General features: G+C 31.9%; 1 protein-coding gene across 5 annotated transcripts in view; it reads right to left on the bottom strand.

Moving 5' to 3' along the window:
• LOC125070601 (high affinity cAMP-specific and IBMX-insensitive 3',5'-cyclic phosphodiesterase 8) overlaps window positions 1–15,074 on the bottom strand; it is a 204,314-nt gene that overhangs the window by 49,069 nt on the left and 140,171 nt on the right. For all 5 annotated transcript variants that reach the window (XM_047680537.1, XM_047680539.1, XM_047680538.1 and 2 more), the window contains 2 exons: window positions 5,873–5,938; window positions 5,168–5,373 (listed from right to left, as the gene is read on the bottom strand). In XM_047680537.1, the coding sequence (XP_047536493.1) occupies window positions 5,168–5,373; window positions 5,873–5,938 (272 nt within the window). The remainder of the gene's footprint in view (window positions 1–5,167; window positions 5,374–5,872; window positions 5,939–15,074) is intronic.

Below are 15,074 nucleotides of genomic sequence, written 5' to 3'. Positions count from 1 at the left end.
CACAATAGATATTGAATTTGTTTTATCTTCCCCTGGAAACGTTGGTCTTCATCAATAAACAATAAAGGCTTATTTACAATACCGTTATTCAATCATCTCGAATATTTTCAAGTGTTTGTGTCAGCGCTTTTGGAAATATTGCTATTGGGAATACCCTCATATGAAGGGCTCTCTATATAAAACAAAAGGCTTGGCCGCTCTCGTCTCCATTTAATATATTCTATCAAGAATTTTCGCTCGGTATCTTTATGTATGTTCGATTCTTCGGTCGGGTAATGATCTACCTCGAACTATATGAGAATAAGCAGAGGTGGAACGATTTCATTTGTGAACATTTTATCAAATTTTTAATTCGTTTATTTAAGGAGCAAAACGTTTTAGGGTTACGTTTTAAGTCGAGCCGAGATGGCCCAGTGGTTAGAACGCGTGCGTCTTAACCGATGATTTCGGGTTCAAACCCAGGCAGGCACCACTGAAATTTCATGTGCTTAATTTGTGTTTATAATTCATCTCGTGCTCGGCGGTGAAGGAAAACATCGTGAGGAAACCTGCATGTGTCTAATTTCAACGAAATTCTGCCACATTTGTATTCCGCCAACCCGCATTGGAGCAGCGTGCTGGAATATGCTCCAAACCTTCTCCTCAAAGGAGAGGAGGCCTTTATCCCAGCAGTGGGACATTTACGGGCTGCTAATGCTAATGCTATCTCATTATATAGTATAGGTAACTAAATTTACTCAAGTGTTTTCGATGTTGTCATGTACGTGTCATGTACATGGTAGAATTGTTTGTTTCAAATAACTCTCCTCAACAACCTGCCCGTTACATTTCGGTCAGAATAATCAGTTCACAGTTTGCAAATACCGTTCGCTTTTCGAAATATTTATTTTTCGAAATATTTATTGACAGCAAAATCAAGGTGACATATTGTTGTTGTTTTTTTTTTATATATGTTGGCGAACGGGCAAATTAGTCATTACCGTCCATAGGCATTGGCGTCGTAAAATAATATAATAATTTAACAACCTTACATCTCCAAAGCGCAACCAACCTTGAGAACTAAGTTGTTATGTCCCTTGTGCCTATAATTGCGTTGGTGCATTCACTTTTAAGCCGGAACACAACAATACGAAGTATTGCTGCTTGGCGGTAGAATACTTCTTGATAGTAGGGCGTTGTGCAAGCCCGTCTGGGTAGGTTACCACCAACTCATCAGATATTCTACCGTCAAACAGCAGTACTCAGTATTGTTGTGTTCTGGTTTGAACGGTCAGTGAGTCAGTGTAACTGCAGGCACAAGGACATAACAACTTAGTTCTATGTCTTAGTGATAAATTCTTGCATCGTTAGATCATTATTTATTTCTTAACTCAATTATAATTTCAATAGAACGGAGAATAATTGTAGAATATAACGAATAGTAAATGTATTTGGAATTATAGTATATGAACCTTAAAAATAAAATAATTATACTAATTAATTAAATTATTTGCGTAGTGATATAAAAATAATATTTAGTGCGTATGAAAAAAGGTGAACTCCCCTAGAGCATTTTTTTATCAAGGCCTTTGTTTTGGATCTGTGGCTTTTTACAGCTATAATAAAGATAAAATTTACTGTATAGTACACACACATATCCACATCAACATACAGTATTATAAAAACGCTTTGATAAACGTATTATTTAAATTTCGAAACTTCTGTACACGTTGTACGAGTATCGGCTTCTTTTCGAATTTTTCTGAATTTATTTCGATGCGAAGTAATTGAAAAGAGGCCAAAAGTTCTACAGTACCAGAAATATTTTTCCTTCTTAAATAATCTTATCTAGCCAGACAGAATGAGGTTAATTTGATGTTTGTTTTTTATTGTATTGATTGGGTTTATAGTATGACTGCATGCTTTTATTTCTAGATAACACCATAATCGATATTTTAGGTTTTTTATGACATAGTTGACAAACGAGCAGGCTTACTAGGGAAGTGATCATTACCAAGGAGAGTCACCTCATGGAAAGTGTACACCAAATGATTGAGCTTTGTTCTCGAAATTTCTAATGTACGTCGGTTCGGAAATACCGCCGGCGAGAGCTGGTCTCATAGAGTGGTCGTGTGGTATTTTAAGATTATTGGTGACTATATATATTAGCATATATATGCGACCTACAACGAAGTTATGAAAAGCAAAGATACTATATGGTAATTTATTTATCTGGCTATGTTATAGACATCGTTTGCGTTCGTCGTATGAACGTTCGGAGAAATGACTCGAATAATTTATTCATGTTTTCTAATTTATCACAAGCTTTTCATTTTGTATCGTAATCTTCTATATATTTGTATATATTCTAACTCCATTACCTTGGGTAACCTACTATTATATAATTTTTGTCATGATGTGGTCAAGTAAGTGACGTCATCTTTCAAAGAGAAAGTGGTTGTCAAAGTGTTAAAAAAATTAACTGGCAGTTCTTGATGAATTTCATATTATGCTTTTGACATATAACTAAAACTTATTTAATAAGTGTCCGTCAATATTTATTTTAAAGGTTTTAGTAAATGGTCGATTATAATATATATATTTGTCTTAATAAATGGACCATCTAAAACGGTCTGCTAGATTCTGAGATTAGCACGTTTAATTGGACGAATTCTTCAGATATATAATATTAAATATATACGGCACAGGATGTAACATTTTAGATTAATTATTGGCACATGCTTAAGTAGTTAATATAATTTGAGTGGAGCATTTTCACATTTGCGTTTCCCAAGTAAATTAAAATAAGAAAATTCTCAGATGCAAGTTATTTGCAAAGCATACCTACTTTGTTACGTTATTTCTCCTCGCTATTTATATTGGCAACAAATATGGTTAATTGGGATTAATATGTAAATACGTATAATTATCCCTTATCTGGTATAGTCCAGTTTACTTTGCGTTAAGTATTTGATGGTTTGATGAGTCGATTTGTATACAAAGTAACATTTATAATGATACTTGTAAAAGTAATCGAAATGTTTAGGCATTAAATTTTATAGATCGTCATTATTTTCGTTATTAATATATTTTTTGATGTGGTGATATATTGAAAATTTACATTTATTATTCAATAAAACAACCGAGAGAGTCAAGGCGGTCTAATATTTAGAAGACATGAATTTTACGCGAAATGTGAGCATTTAATCTTGGTAAAAATCATTGAATTTTCATATACTTTATTTGTTTTTATAAAATACCCCGTACTCGACCATGGAGGGAATCTGTATATTTAGGATGAAAATCTGCCACACGTGTAAGGGACCAATGGGACCTTTCCTGGCTGTTACTTAAGGAGATTTACAAATGCACCGCTTATAAATTATCCCAGTCGCCGTGTACGTTAAAATTCTTAAAAACTACAAGATAGATAGATATAAGAAGAAAGATATAGAAACATTTATCAGAAAAGCATAAAATGCAACAAAAACTTTTATAATATACTTGTTTCCGCCAGCGACTGAACAACCCTATCTCCAGTCAGAGTCAAAATTTATTCAGATCCGTTCTGTCTTTCTGACGTGATTAATTAAACGTACATCTATCCAAACTTTCGAATATATCATACTAGCGACCCGTCCCGACTTCGCACGGATGCAATGCTGATACTAATTATACTAAAGAATGTCTTTATACACACCGTTCACAGCCATTTTGTCATTAGATAATACAAACCGCTATGACACTGCATTTTAAATCTGTAACATCGTCGAAAATATTTATTTAAATTACGTGCTTTAAATGGCCATATTTATCTATATGAAATGCGTGTATTTATATAGATCAATATGGCCTAAAAAATAAACTTCCTCAATTAAATCAATGAATTTTACATTAAACGCATGAAACTGCATTGCGTAGCTATAGCTGCATTATATAGCAATATAATATATCAAAAACTTATCCGAAAAGCGATGTATCTTCTCGCATTTTATTAGGCATTGCAAAGACAAAAATAGGAATTTTTAGTAAGTACTTTTTAGTAAGATTACTTAGGCGAAAGATATAAGAATGATTCAGTATGTAAAATAATTATATTATCTAGATCATTTAAACTTTAAGTTTGCATTATTTTAATGCAATACATAAATAAATCGAGATCATAGTCATACATTTGATCGATGTATAAAATATATGTGTATGATAAATCACATTCCGTTAGTCTGTTAGTTCATTAATCTGTATGAATAATAACGGCGAATTATCCTCAGCTGCGATCATTTATTAGTCAGCCTTCAAGTTTCATTTAAATGTATTTCAATGCGTGTATATCATAAGATATATTTATATTTAATGATTTATTTTTAACATACGCTAAGCTATATGCTTTAGATTAGGTTCTCGAGTTTTAAATGTGTATTGTCTGTTCCTATACAAAGAAAACAAAGAGAACTGAAATATATTCGACATCGAAGTGACGCGTCCATTGATCGAGAGAGATAATCTATGGTATTAATTATGGACTTCTGTTTTGAACGTTGACGAAGGTGTTACTATAATTTTAAAACTGAAATCAAAATTGATATAAGTAGTTTAGTTGAACAGTGTTGTATTATAAATAAAGGTATATTAATCAAGAACTTTTTGTAGTGTACAGTATAGCTGAGCTATTAGTCATTTGAATGGATCTAAGTTTTTTTTTAAATTCTTTTTCGATTCGAATAGGTCATAGACTATATGACTTTCACCAGTTGTTCTACAAACTAAATTGGAATAATTGATATTTCTTTGTTAAGATTTTAATGTTGATTTAATTAGTAAGTGTAAAAATTACATACTAACCTTAATTTGTTTGTTGTTGTATTGTTGTTCTGATAAATTGATTTTTAATGTATATGAATTTGTATCACGTTCATAAATACTTTAACATATTATATAAAAAAATTGAAAATCGCGCATGCATTTTGTATTTTAATTAGCTCTCATTTTCCCTTGACACACACACCTACGTTAGTTACGCCGTATGTGGAGTACGAGTAGTAGAACACACAAGATAACTATACTAAACTAAACTATAACGCGAGGTGATGCTCTTCATTTGAATTGTATGCAGAAAAATTTCCATTGGAATGAATTGAATTATAGAAGCACTTTATTTTGTGTATTATTATATTTTGTTACACCTTACCTTGCTAATAATGTTGGATCCATTAATTGTGGCTGTCGCGCATCAATAACGACGACATGAGGTATTCGTGCGTCTGCGTCGCGTCGGAACGCGTCCAGAGCCTCTCTCGGCCCGCGCACCGCGCGTGATTCGCCGCCCGCACGTGCGGCCGCGTTGCAGGCGGCGGCGCAGACGCGCGACGCACGCTCCGGGAACACGCATAGTAGCTGTATAAAAATGATTTCTTAGGTTATTTTAAGCCAGCTCGATTTTTGACTTTAAAATTTAATAAATTTATCAAATTCAAACATTTAAAATAGAAATAATTTTATTTGTGACACACACTGCTTCGGAAAAATATGTATTTTAAAAACAAAAAAATAAAGGACACATTATATTATAATAATAAGAAGTCTGTACAGCAGACAGCAGTATGGCCACAAAAAGGAAGGTCACTCATCTTATGTTGAAAAATGGGGAAGTATACGATGTCCCCTAAAGTTTAACAACGCTGGTTTTCAGAGACAGCTTTAGAGGGTACCAAACGAACAACAGTGACAGCTACTAATAAATGCTTAAATAAAGCAACGTTCCACATATACAAAGAGACAAAAAATATTTTTTATATTCCTACTAACTATATTATAGTTAATAGAATGAACAGATTTTTTGATTGTCATAAGAAATTTAAAAATAATGATTCTATTAAAAAACAAATTATATTACCTCTAATGGTTCTGGTGGGGCGTAGAAAAGGGCGGCGGGGATGTGCGAAGGCGGCGGCGACCTGTTCTGCAAAGAGAAGCCTCTGTGTAATATACATTGACACTAATTACTACTCTAAGACGGTTACACTTATTACATTATGCAATTCTGAAATGTGTATAGTTGAATAATAATGTACGTCTTTAATAAAAGAGTGATGAACATGAGCGTAGAGGGAGGGAGAGGAAGAGGACAACCTAAGAAGACATGGATGGAGTGTGTGAGAAAGGAAATGAGAGAGATGGTTGTGAACGATCAGCTGACGAATAATAGAGGAGAAGGGAAGGAAAAGCTGTGGCGACCCCGAATGTATTCGGACACGAGGAGAGAAATGAGAGATTCACCCAACTCGAGAACAAAATTGAGAACGGAGTAAAGAAAAAATATTGGTATAAAATTATTATAAGTATAAAAAGTTGTTTTATCTCTAATAGAAAGACGGAGATCCCTTTCAGACCACCGGGTTAAATTATAAATCTATATTATCTTGCATTTTTTTTTCCATATAAATATTGTCACATAATCAATCAAACCCAGTCAGTAATGAATACATTTTTTCTGTTTCTTTTTATAAAAATACATCAATTCGTACTTAGAATTATAATTTTTAAGAACATATGTGTAAGTTCTCGCGACAAGATTTTATATCATAATAATAAAAAAATATATAATTTAATAAAATGATGCGTTTTGTTTACTTCAAACTTTTTTTTCTTTTTTAGTACATTAGGCTGTTCAATTCAGTTAGTGGATCTTCGCTGTTGAGTCGTTTGCTTGTTAATTTATTTAAAATTAATTTCTTCAGTAATCTTCTTGTCACTTGACCGTATTAATCAAGCACTTAAGAACTTTGAGCTTAAATAGATCGACGGTATTAGCATTTTGTGCAGCGCACAAGACTATCATACTATAATTTGAAACATTCTACGTAAAGCAGTTCCTAGCTGTATGTTACCAATCATTGTGTAGTCTGAATAAACTAAGTTCAACAATCTTAGTTATACCATAGGATAAACTATCATGAATATCAATATCAGAATTTTATGTCTGTACTCTTACCCGTTGAGCAGTTCCCTTGTTCCTAAAGAAAGACGACCCAAACAGTTATTTAGGTTAGGAACATCATGACGGCACGAGCTATCTCAATTCAATTTCAATTTGAATTTTTTGTGCTGTTAAATATGGAGGAGCATAAGTTCTACGATGACATGCTGCACTCAAGGCTCAAGCAATTTTCGTGTCTATACTGTTAAGCATTGAGGATTTCCTTCGGCTATGGCCAATTCTGGATGTAGAACCAGATATGTTAATAAGGATTAGTGGAATTAGTTCTAATTAAATTAACAAAAAGCTTTTAAAAACCCTGTGTGTCGCAGAATTTGTATTGTTCAAATATTTTATCTGATATTTCACTGACGTTTCAGGATCAAGCTAAAGGATAGGGAGTTGGTAGGTTTATGCAAATTCATCTAGGTAGGTATGACTAAGTCCATTATTTTTATGCCGACAAACAGCAATACTTTGCAAAATTGTTCCGTTTTGAATTGTGAAACAAAAGTCATGAAAACATAAAAAGTCATAATGGACCATTAATTTACGACTCTACCTATAAATGTTTTGATTATTATTATTAATTGAACGATAACAGAGACACAGGTCTTCTTCTTTCGAATAACTAATTTAAATGTCAGAAAGAGAAAAAAACTATGTTTAAGTAAGCCGTTAATAAATAATTGTTATATACACACTATTTTTAAGCTTCCACATTAAACAATTTCATAACGATAATTAACAAATATTTCTCAAAGGAGTTCTGTATAAAAAAAATATTGATTGAATATTTTTACATTTCATTATTAATAATGAATTCTCGACAAGACTGTATTAACATTAATTAAAAATTCCATTGTAATTTATTATCGTCTTCAATTTATAAAGCCGTCAGTCCTAAAGTGAGAAGATATGTCAATCAAAAGACGACCTAAAGTACTTTACTAAGTCTTTAAAGCTAGCCTCGAAGTCTAGGATTACAGAGGGATAATAAGCTAGTAATATAATACCGCACAGCTGACCGCAGTTCCGGGGTATCATTTCGGGTTACCGCAATGCCCCATTACGAAGACGAGAGCACTTTTGCGTACGTTTTGATTATTTCTTCCGAGATCTGCGCGGTTTCTAAATTGCTTCGACATTGAAAGTGTAAAGCTTTTGTTCTATATTTCGGAATATTAAATTTTGTCACGTTATTACAGTTTACTCTTGCTTTATTTAATATTATCCTTATCCTATTAAGTTATTGTAACGAAAACTAGAAACAAGTTTTCGTTACAAAATTAATTCAGGTTACAAGAATAAAACTTATTTTTTACGTGTATTTTCCCTAGCTTCGCCGATTGTAAATCCATAATCATTAATTTTTCATTCGATGCATATTTCGAATGTAGTTTTATTTTTCAATTTGAAAAAAGAACACTTTTAAGAATGGAATATGATTAGGAAGCTATTGTTATTGTAAATTCAAGATTATATTTTAAGCGTATGTAAATTGGAACAAGACATTCCATAACAACTAAGTGTGGAAAACGATGTTTTTCTTTCTGGTGGTAGCAAAGGCAAAGGCGCTAAGAAAAGCATATCCACCTTTATTACAAAAAAAAAATCAATAACAATGAATTATGTTTTAAAAATAAAGATTATTTTTATTAAGAGAGGGTGTTAGGAATTAAAAATAATATTGAAATATTTGCAAACGATTCGTTATTTTTAGATCAAGGCAAATCGTGTTTAAATATGATAACCGGTATTTAATTTATGTATCAAAATATTTCTTTAATAGCTAACGTCTGAGTTTTTTAATTAACGATTCAATGATTGACATTGAGGCGCAAGTAAATCTGTAATTTAATTAACTAAATACTCTAAGAGTTGCGAAGTTTATTTGAATACTTTGTTTTGAAAGTGCTTAAGGTCCAGTATAATATATAAGTATATCATTATTTTGACATTTTGAACAATAATATCTTTGAAATTTAACAAATTTTTAATTTAATTTTTTAATAAGAATATATTGCAAAAGCATCTTCTCATTATGAATAAAACGATTTTAAAAGCATATCAGATACTTTCAGACATAAAATCATGAAACAAATTTTTATAAGGTCATAAATATGACCTTAAAATTATTATTTTTTTTATTATGTGAAACATTATATATGAATATACTATTATTTTAAGTGCATATACTTATTTTGTACGTTATATTATCAAACACGTGTTGGACCAAAATAAGTTAAGCAATTTCTTTTTTTCTATAAAGTTTTATTTCTTTAAATATAATATTGTTATATGAAGAACTAAAAGTGCTAGTAAAATCCGACTTGAATAATCTATTCTTTGTTTTTGAGTATCAGACCAGATTTAGCAAGTTGCAAGACACGTCCGCGTCTCGCAAAGTACGTAACGACGTTGTTCCTGCGCTTTGTCTCTAGCATCGTATCGGATTAACGTCTATGTGAAAGTGAGAGCCGAGATGGCCCAGTGGTTGGAACGCGTGCATCTTAACCGATGATTTCGGGTTTAAGCCCAGGCAAGCACCACTGAACTTTCATGTGCTTAATTTGTGTTTATAATTCATCTCGTTCTCGGCGGTGAAGGAAACATGTGTATTCCAGCAACCCGCATTGGAGCAGCGTGGTGGAATATGCTCCAAACCTTCTCCTCAAAGGGAAAGGAGGCCTTAGCCCAGCCTTGGGAAATATACAGGCTGCTAAAGTATTGTAATGTATGAAAGTGATGGAATAGAGAATTCGCTTATGTTTACGTACTCAATTGTGCACTACTTGTATACTACGGTCAGCCGCAGTATTGGTGAAGTTGTTCACAGGCATATTGATTACATCCATTCCTTTTGTGGCATACTGATCACCTGATGATAAGTCATCACCCCTGCCCATAGACATTTGTACTGTAAGGAATATTAATCAATCCTTCATCAAAATCAAAATAAACTTTATTCAAGTAGTCTTTTGAATCGTCATTTAACAATTTATATTAAGCAAAGCTACCACCGGTTCGGAATGTAGATTCTACCGAGATGGACCGGCAAGAAACTCAGTAGTTACTCTTTTTCAACATCTAAGAATATAGTCATATTAGTTAAATACAATTATATATATATCTTGCCTGGAAGTCAATAAGCATCATATTAACTATGCGCGACTAACCTTGGGAACTAAGATGTTATGTCGTCAAGGACGCATGTTCCTGCAGTTACAGTGGCTCATGCATCCTTTAAACCGGGCCAGAACCATACTGTACTGATGATATGCATTTGAATATATAACTAGACTAGTATCTACCGAGAAGAGAGTCATAAATATCATAAATCATATATATCATAAATCACCAAGTAAACTTACTGTAGGTACTCCTATACCAGGTTGCATATACAAATTAATTAATTTGTTTAAGCTATGGTTTCAATGTTATTATTGTTGTATTATTAAGGTATATTTTAAATATATGACAAAAGAACCAATTGTACAATGAAATTACGCACAATGTAAAGTTTTATAGTGATATTTTCAACTTGCATGCATATTTCTAAAACAAATGTATATATATATATATATTTTTTTATTTTATTCAGATCTATGGAATATGAATCCAGAATTCGAATACAGATATAATATTTCGAATGAAGATAAACTATGGAAAACTAAATTTTTATTAATATGGATTTCCACCAGACACATTCACTTTAAGTGAACAATTTTCTCAGTTCATAATTCGTGGTACTTTCGTTCTAATGGCTTTCATTGTTCGCATTGTAAATATAAGCAGAAGGGTGTCGGGATAAAAAGCATTTATTTTATCCTTTGATACGGCTTCTAGATTGGCATCCTTGTAAAATACTGAAGTAAAATTGATTTTATGTCGTAGTTCATTTATATATTCAACGTTTACTAAATAATTTATTTATTAAAAAAAATCGCATATAAAGGAAAGAGACAGAGACAAGGGAACTTTTCTTGGTGGTAGGGCTTCGTGTAAGCCCACCTGGGTAGGTACCACCCACTTATCAGATATTCTACCGCCAAACAACAGTACTCAGTATTTGTTGTGTTTCGGTTTGAAGGGTGAGAGAGCCAATGTAACTACAGGCACAAGGGACATCTTAGTTTCCAAGGTTGGTGGGGAATTGGCGATGTAAGGAATGGTTAATATTTCTTACAGCGCCATTATCTATGAGGTGAACACTTACCATCATGTGGCCCATATGCTCGTCCAACCAACCTATGCTGACTTGACGATTTCTGCCAGTTAATTCTATTGTAAGCGGCGTAACAGAACTTTGTTACAAAAAAACCCAATCTACGTATAAATATAACGCAAAGGGATGATTGACTATCAACGCTTAAAATATTAACCTCCAGTTCTAAAACGATAGCTAAGGCCGGACTTAACAAGCAAAATTCTGAGCGCTCATTGGTTGCCTATTGCGTCAACAACTGTCACCGACCAATTACAATTCAGATTAAAGTAAAGTTAGTTAATTTGACATTAGTCAACGTTATGGAAAATAAAGGATAGAGATATGAAACTTTGAGGATACCTTTGATTCGTAATGTCGAGTCGCACTAAAATTTCACACATGTGATGTAGTTATTATGCAATATAGAAGATTTAATAGGTTATGAAATCCCTAGAGAAATTTTAGTTACGATTCCTTCGATAGTGTCACAATGGATTCAAACATCGATCAAAATAAACTCGACACAATGACAAACATTATACGGGTATAAACTTGAAAAGTAAAGATTAACTTCTAACATCGAGTTTCGACTTCGTAAAGTCAATACATCCTGCCCTGTCTCAGGATAAAGGATATATTGACGACTGTATACTATTCTATAACAAAATCCCGCTGGAATTATTCTATATTTAACGATATATTTATTTAAAACTTATATAAAGTATTATAACTTGGCTTATTGAAAAAGTTAAAACTCATGTCAAAAAAACATTTATAAATGAAGCGTATTACTCAATACAAGTTTAATATTATAGATAAAAAGCGTGGATTTCTAGGCAGGATATATAAAAGTTTAATTGTATTTTACTGACTCTGTAATTAAAATGGTAGATAAGTGAGTTCTTTGCCGGTTGCTCTCGGTCGAATTTACTCTTCGAACCGATGGTAACTTTATATTTAATTCAAGAATGTAACATGACGATTTAAAAGCTTTTATGAGCCTACTTGAATAAAGAATTTGATTTTATATAATTTTGATATGCTATATTGGCATACTATTCTGTACTAAATTATAAAGATGATACAAGAGAAACTTACTAGCATTATATTAGAGAATAGTATTCGTTGATTTTCATACAATATATAAATTCAACATATATAAATTAAATAGTATATAATAGATTGATGTGTTTGGTTGTTGAAAATGATTAACTGATCAATTTATAATGTCACCCCACTCCTAGTACCAACTTTAAGATTTAGGATGAAATGCTTGTGTGGGGTACACACACATGCATACCCCACACACAGGTATATTAGTAATTCCTTAAAATGGGTTTTTGCTATCCTTTTTTTTATAAAACGTTATTATGAAGTTAGCATGGTTTGATTTTACTTAGAAATCTGTCTTTATAAGTTACTAACATATAAAGGTGTACAACGAACAGCTAATAATTTAATTCATTGCTGGTTTATATAAAAATATGAGCGAGGGCATTATTGCGTTACAATACTACGCAATGAAGTTACTAAATTGATATTTATTCTATTTCCACAGACGTTTGTATCCGTGGCTTTTTTTTCGTGTATTTGTATCTTATCTGTAATTGGTGTTTACCAAAGGTTTACTTCATTAATAGCTGTAAAATATATATATATATAGTGTTTTGGCGGTAGAATATCTGATGAATGGGTGGTACCTACCCAGACGGGCTGGCACGTAGCCCTACCACCAAGTAAAGGTTTTGGCGTGGCGGCTTAAAATAATTCAATATTCGACGCTCTAATCGATCGTGAAATATATTTAATGGATTATGGTTGTACGCTATTTTGGAGATTGTATTTCTTAAATTATTTAATTATTGTAGTCAATGTCACACGTCACTTGAGATTAAGATTGAGAATAACTTCGTTTTAAAATTAAATTAGTTTAATTTTAAAGATTAATTAGTACATATTATAGATATGAAATTTTAACAACGTATAATATTTTAACGTTTTCTGTGAAGCCATTATAAGCGCTAATTTACGGCAAAATGCGGTAAATTTTCTTAGAACTTTTAAAAGCTACCTTAAGCATCTTTAAAAGCCTTGCAATCTCCGGTAGTAACGTTTTACAAAGGGTTAATGATCGTTTCTTTGGTCTTGTGTTACCGTCGAGTTCTTAATAAGCGCCTCGTAGTTGTTGCAGAGACGGTGTCAGGATAATTGTGCACGTGCAGTGTAATAATACCCCGGGTGATATATGTAGACGATTTGCTCGCTACGAGCATCGGGGGACACTCGCGGTGGATCCACGTTTGTCCCCTGATACTAGCTGCTGGCACGTGGAAAGTGTAATACTTATAGTACCTACCTACTTCATTTTTATTCATTTATTTATTTATTTTTATTTTAAGAAATACAAATTAAATCGTGACCTTTATGATAAGGTCGTAACATGATTGAAATCAAAAATATACGGTTTTATATTTTTACATTGTATAGAAAATATTAAATAAAAAAACCATTATAGATATTAAACATTATGATCAATGACGTTATATACTTTTCATTGGCTGCCCTTGGCCTATTTTGCGTGCTGTTAAAGACATAATTTTGAAATTACCCGTTTGTAGTGTGTACCATAGAAAGAATACTTGAAAGAAATTCCCTAAGTATTGCCACCTGTTTACAATAAATTTTGACACCATAAGCCCGCCCTACTTGGCCCGTCGGGAAATTTGCTACTGAGCGTACATCCGACAATAAACAAATTGTTTAAAACGTTTTTAAGGGAATATCATCGTTGCGATTATATTAAACATGGCCTATTAATTTATTGTACCGTATTGGTTTGAGTTTATGGTTACTAATCCACTTCACGGAGTCTTATTATGATGACGCGTATAAACGTCCTCAATAAACAGTCAATTTAAAGCTTAGGGAATTATTCAAATCGGTCTTGTAGTTCGTAAGATTAGCGCGTTCAACCATAGACTACCCAGGTTTATAATATAGATACAGATTAAATAATACATTGTACAGCTTATTGTATGCCGCCGGGTATTCATAATACAAATCGTATCAGTCAAATGTTTCAAAACTGATTATAATATCGTCTTAATATTTTTTTTTTTTTTTTGTATAGCGTGTATAGTCTATAATTTGATTAGATTTCTTTCTTTTTCTATTTCTCTTGTACAATTCAATATTTTATACATAAATAAATTATTTATCTATGTAATATTTTTTTATAAAAACCAATTATATTATTTGATATTTATAAATGATAAAAAATTACACTATTATTATAAAGATCGTTGTATATCAAAACTGTAGTGATATGTTCCTAGTGTTGCCATTTTATTTAAAAAAATATATTGAAATAAATTATTTGAATAAAAGCGTATATTACGTAACATCATGGACTCATACGTCATATGTGTTGGAGAATTGTTTATTCGGGAAAAATATACTGCCAGTTTTCTTACAATTTCGTTTCGAATTTTTTAGAATTTTGTACAAAATCTTGAGATCTTTGTAATGTCAATTTAAGAAAAGTATCAGACTTACTACGTAGACATTCTTATTCCGCGCTGTTTAAATTCAAGCTGAATATGTTACAGCCAAAGTAATAAATCCGGATATTATATATATTATCCAACCATTATTTATAATGACAACTCAATTTAGATAGGGTAATAATTGACACATAATATCTTCGAATAGTTGTATATATATAATGTAATAAAACCAGTAGGTATCGGTAAAGATTATAAAATTTTATTTCAATTTGCCTTAAGCATACCTAACTATATGTGTAGCAATATTATACTGTTATTTGAAAAGTAATAATTATAATGTTTATTATAAGAATTAAAATAACATTAAACTCGTTATAAAGTTTTTTAACTTTAATTTATAAAG

The sequence above is a fragment of the Vanessa atalanta genome, chromosome 17 (assembly GCF_905147765.1).
Source record: "Vanessa atalanta chromosome 17, ilVanAtal1.2, whole genome shotgun sequence".
In the NCBI taxonomy this organism is placed as follows: Eukaryota; Metazoa; Arthropoda; class Insecta; order Lepidoptera; family Nymphalidae; genus Vanessa; species Vanessa atalanta.
Note: the sequence above shows the minus strand (reverse complement) of the source record. Positions and strands in the feature narration are given on the sequence as shown.